The sequence below is a fragment of the Merops nubicus genome, unplaced genomic scaffold (genome assembly GCF_000691845.1).
Source record: "Merops nubicus isolate BGI_N331 unplaced genomic scaffold, ASM69184v1 scaffold21549, whole genome shotgun sequence".
Lineage (NCBI taxonomy): Eukaryota > Metazoa > Chordata > Aves > Coraciiformes > Meropidae > Merops > Merops nubicus.
This window is the reverse complement of record NW_008631922.1, coordinates 1-4,786: the sequence shown is the minus strand read 5'-3', so window position 1 is coordinate 4,786 and position 4,786 is coordinate 1. Positions and strand designations below refer to the sequence as shown.

The 4,786-nt window shown below is 40.0% G+C and overlaps 1 protein-coding gene across 1 annotated transcript; it reads right to left on the bottom strand.

Annotated features, from left to right (window-relative positions):
- Nucleotides 1–3,195: 3,195 nt before the first annotated feature.
- On the bottom strand, nucleotides 3,196–4,325 carry LOC103780118 (myc proto-oncogene protein; the record flags this gene model as incomplete). Its single annotated transcript, XM_008947767.1, has 1 exon — nucleotides 3,196–4,325. A coding segment is annotated over one exon (561 nt), but the record flags the coding sequence as incomplete, so codon positions are not given.
- Between the last annotated feature and the right edge of the window lie 461 nt (nucleotides 4,326–4,786).

Genomic DNA, 4,786 nt, shown 5'->3' with positions numbered 1-4,786 from the left:
GTGTTAGAATCCCCTATTATTCAGTTTTATTTTTCTGATAATTTCATTGGCAGATGACTCTAACACAGATCAATTAAAAAAAAAAAAAAAAAAAAAAGGTATTAAAAAAAGCCCCTAAGGTTTCAGAAGATGGTTCATCTCTGTAGATGAAACAACCACCTTTACCTTCCGTTTTGAATAAATTCAGATTTTAACTGAAGTGGCCTGGCACATTTCCAGTTTACAGTAATTCTATTCCACTTACCTGAAATTCTTCTTTTAATACAACTCTGATGAAATGTTTGTCATCTCTCAACTGCCTGCGATGGTTGCAAAGTGCTACAGGAGCAAGAGTGTTTATGGCAGGAGCAAGTAAAGACTTTCCTTTTTAGGAAGTGATAAAATTTTTAAGACCATCCTCCACTGGCACAAACGCTTTCCCTGGAAGAAACACAGAATTTCCACAGGCTCTGATGGGAGCTGAATGAAGTAGACATGAGTGCTTTTGTACATCCCAATACTCCCCCCACATATTCTGTATTGATATATTGAAGTAATATAGATAATTAGTTGCCTGGAGAGACCAAACTTACACATAAGAAAAAAAAAAATAAGCTGGAACCCTAAAAATCAGTGTTATCAGATGAAAATAATGTGGTTATATGATAAAGGCAATTTTATTTTTACCATGATGCTTTGTTTCTAGTTTCCTTTGATGCCATATTTTGCCTAATGCTTTCCTGGAAGAGAAGTAGCTTGAAACCTCCTGTGAAAGTAAAGGAGCGGAGAGAGATGAAGTTAAAAATGCTCCTTGTATTTCAAATAGCATTTTGGTACAGCTGTTTGGCAAGCATTATAAATACTTACTGCATTTTATTTCAAGTCTAAGAGGCTTCTTTTATAAGCTTATCTCCTTTATTGCTCCAAAACAGCAGCAAACCCCAACACTTTCCTATCTGTATACAATGTGTTAAAAACCAAATCCAGCCTGGAAACTCCTGTGGGATGTCTGTGTCTTCCAAATGTCCTAACCTCTCACATCGAGTTGCAATCTCACATCTTTATTGCAGCAGCAGTTTAATGACCAGGAGAGGTTTCTTACTCCTGGACTCATAGGCTGTTTGAAATTTATTTTTTTACGACATTATTTAGGTACTTTGCAATCCTTCAGAAGAGTAAAAAATGTCATAACCATGAAGTCTCATCCTGTCAAGTCATACTCTTAGAGAGGCAATTTAGTGTCATATTCAGGATCTGATGTGCCCTTCCACTAGGAAAGTGGCAAGTGGAACTGATGCTCAATTAAAAGATGAGAGTAAGAAACTAAATAACTGCAAATACTCTATTCATCAAAAGACCGATGACCTACTGCATATAGAAGAAAAAGCCAAAACTATTCTCCGAATGATTTAAGAAGCCGACAAATAAGGAGAGGCTTACTAATCACTGCGGTCTAACTACTTTTAACAGGAAGAAGTGAGGGGGTTTTGCAAACACATGGAACTGTGATCCAGTGGTGGTATTTTTCATAGTTCATGGATGCATCTACACCTCTTGGTTTGTTCCAGAGGATGAGGATGCAATTAGAAATTCCTAAACAGCTTGCTTCTGTTCTGAAGCACTATTTAAAATGGGGCTCATGCCAAAAGGCAAGTGAAATACATCTTTGAAAATAAGTTATCCCATCTAATAAAAGGTATTCTGTTATTTGGAGCTGGAAGATGTCCTGATTTGCAGTTCAGAAATAATTAACAGTTTCATTTCACATCATTCTTTTTCCTTGTAAGCAACCATCTGAATCACACGCCGAAAAAAGTGACTGCAGACCACTTCTATAAACCCCGTTACAAGTGGGTGATGCAGACAAATTGAAAAATAAACACTTTGCTTTCTCCTGTCTTTCTAACACAATGACGTTTTTCCCCGTGAAACCTTCAGCCCAGCACCTAAAGCACTTCATTAAATGAGATTTAGACTCTTAACTTCTTTGAGAAGCCCCAAGTGCAAAATTGTTGGGACAGTTACCCTAGGCTTTGGGGTGCAGGGATCTTTGGCAACTACCCTGTCCCTAAACTGCTACCTCCTCCCCCTGCCTGTATACACCCACACTCAACCCTTCTTCCCCCTCTGAACTCAAAATCAATAGAAAACCTGAACCCTCAGTGCCAGTTGGTTGCTGGTACTGATGTTATCTGGCAGCACTGCTCCTCGAATAGTTAGAAGCCAAGCAAATATGTATTTAACGGGAATTATGAAAATCAAAAAGTTAAAGGTTCAACTTTTTGAAAAGCCCCTTCTTCCCCCACAAAGGGCTCATTGATTTCTTGCTTAAATTCCAACCAAAGCGGAGCTAAGTGGGTTAAAGGAGGGGAGAAAAGATCACATCTAATCTTAGGACCTGTGTTAAGTAAGTACTTTATGGCCCACCCGAAGCTGATCATGAGACAGCTCCTGAATGTAAATGATTTAATATGTCTGGCAAACGTTAGAATCTGTCTGTGCATATTCTGCACCTGAGAAAGAGCTCTTCTTTTCCTGTGCTCCCTTTATGTGTCCTTGACCTTTGTATTCCTTGAAATCCCAAGTAACTATTCACGGTAGTGAAGTACTAAGGTGTTTGAAGGGGAAGATTTGCTCTGCTGATTTCAGCACTTAAAAAGAGAAACCGCTCTGTTGTTTTAAGCACTTCAACACTCACCACCTCAGTTTATTTTCTTATCCCGTTTAACTTCTGTTCAAAATCAAACAGGAAGCAATTAAGGTGAGCCTACTACAAAGCAGCCCTCAAAATATGTAGCTGGGTCCCTAGTGCAGAATGAAGGTCATGCCCCAAAAATGTGATTATATGTACTTGGAAGGAATGCAAAGCCCATGCACTGGGTTGTCTGGTGTAAAGACACAGCACCTCAACTTTCAGCAGGCAAAGGACTGTGGCTAAGTCAGACATTGCTACCATCACCTTCATGGAGGCACTGGTGACAACACTGAACCAACAGGGGACATTAGACCGACGATTTTATCTACCTGAATTAACAGAAGGAGGGAGAAACAATTCTGTACAAAGCTGCAAAGCTATCATCATTTCCTCTCACCTAACTCCCCTATGACTTTTTGTCAGATCACAGCCAGGATGGCAGGGAGAAGGATGTCACAGAAATAAGCATCTAATGACAACAGTAGGAGACAAAGCAAAGTCTTTACACAGGATTTAGCTAATTATATTTTGGGCAAATATTTATTTATCTAAAAACAAAATAAAAATCATTTTTAAAAGAAAAATGTATTTAAATAAAAAAAAAAAACCAAAATTGTGAAATGTTATGGCACAGAAGTTCAAGACAAGTATAAATCCAGTTGCCACAACTGTTGCGTATTAATGTTGCACATTTTTCTATAAAGGCTTTATTAAAGATATTTACATGGCAATAAGATGTGTAAATATATACAATCTGGGGACAACTTTTTTGTAGGATTCTCATATGAAAAAATGCCTTAAATACAAAATTTTAAAAGAAAAAAAGTTGAAGAGTTCATCCCCAAGAATGAAGAATGTCCCATCATCCCTTATGCCCAAAGTATCAATTATGAGGCAGTTTTGAGGTTCTGGCCAAACCCTTGGGAGATTCAGCCAAGGTTGTGTAGTCTCAAGTTTAATCGCACAGCATGCAGTTGCAATAGTTCCATATGCAATGGACTGGTGTAGTTCATGAGTGATATTAGAAACTTTAATATTTTATCATAGTTTCAGTCTAGTTTGGGTTATTCGAAGCGATGCCCAAGAGTTCCTATGCACAAGAGTTCCTTAGCTGCTCGAGTTTGTGTTTCAACTGTTCTCTCCTCCGCCTCAACTGCTCTTTCTCTGCAATCAGTCTGTGTTCGTCCGACTGGATGGAAAGAACGTACTCCGTTGCTTTTTTCAGGATGACAACCTTGGGCGCCTTTTCGTTGTTGGCCACCTCGGGTATCTCGTCACGCAAGGCGAAGAAACTCAGCTTCAGCTCATTCCTCCTCTGGCGCTCCAAGACGTTGTGCGTCCGCCTCTTGTCATTCTCTTCTGAATCTGACGTGCGGGGACTTGAGCATTTTCGGTTGTTGCTGATCTGTTTGAGAACTCTGCCACTGTCCAACCTTAGCCTTTTTGCAGCTGGGTATTCAACCTTGGTGGAGGGAGGAGCGGCATAATTGTGCTGATGGATGTTGACATGACACCGTTTGAGAACCAGTGGACTGTGGTGGGGCTTACTGTGCTCTTCTGATGTGTCTGTGCTGGACTCTGTGCTGGATTCGGACTCATTTGCTTCAGCTAATGTAACGACATCAATTTCCTCATCTTCCTCTTGTTCTTCTTCTGCAAGGGGGGAAAAAAAAAATAAAGATTAATGAGCTGATCTGTGCAAATACCCTCAAGACTTCTGTACACATAAGGGAAGGTTACTCTGAGCCACACAGCTAGGAGCCCATTGACAAGACCTTCTTAAACCCATTTAATACTGCTGGACTCCACTATCCTCAAGAGTCTTTCCTTTAAAGAAGCAATGCTTCAAGTGCAATAGGATACACGGACCGTGCTCCAAACCCTGGCTCCCTGATTTCAAAAGTTGCAACGATCTTGCGTAATTCTGAGGAGTGCTTGAAAGATATCGCGAAAGTTTATCCTCGGTTGTCAGCAGTACAGCGCAATAAAGCTCCCAGACTCAAGCTGCCCTTAATTAAGGATTTAGAAGGCTTTGGCCACGCCTCAAAAGAAAGCTTACTTAACACACATGTGGATTCAGAGACATTTTCTGAATCTCTCTTGATCTGCTAA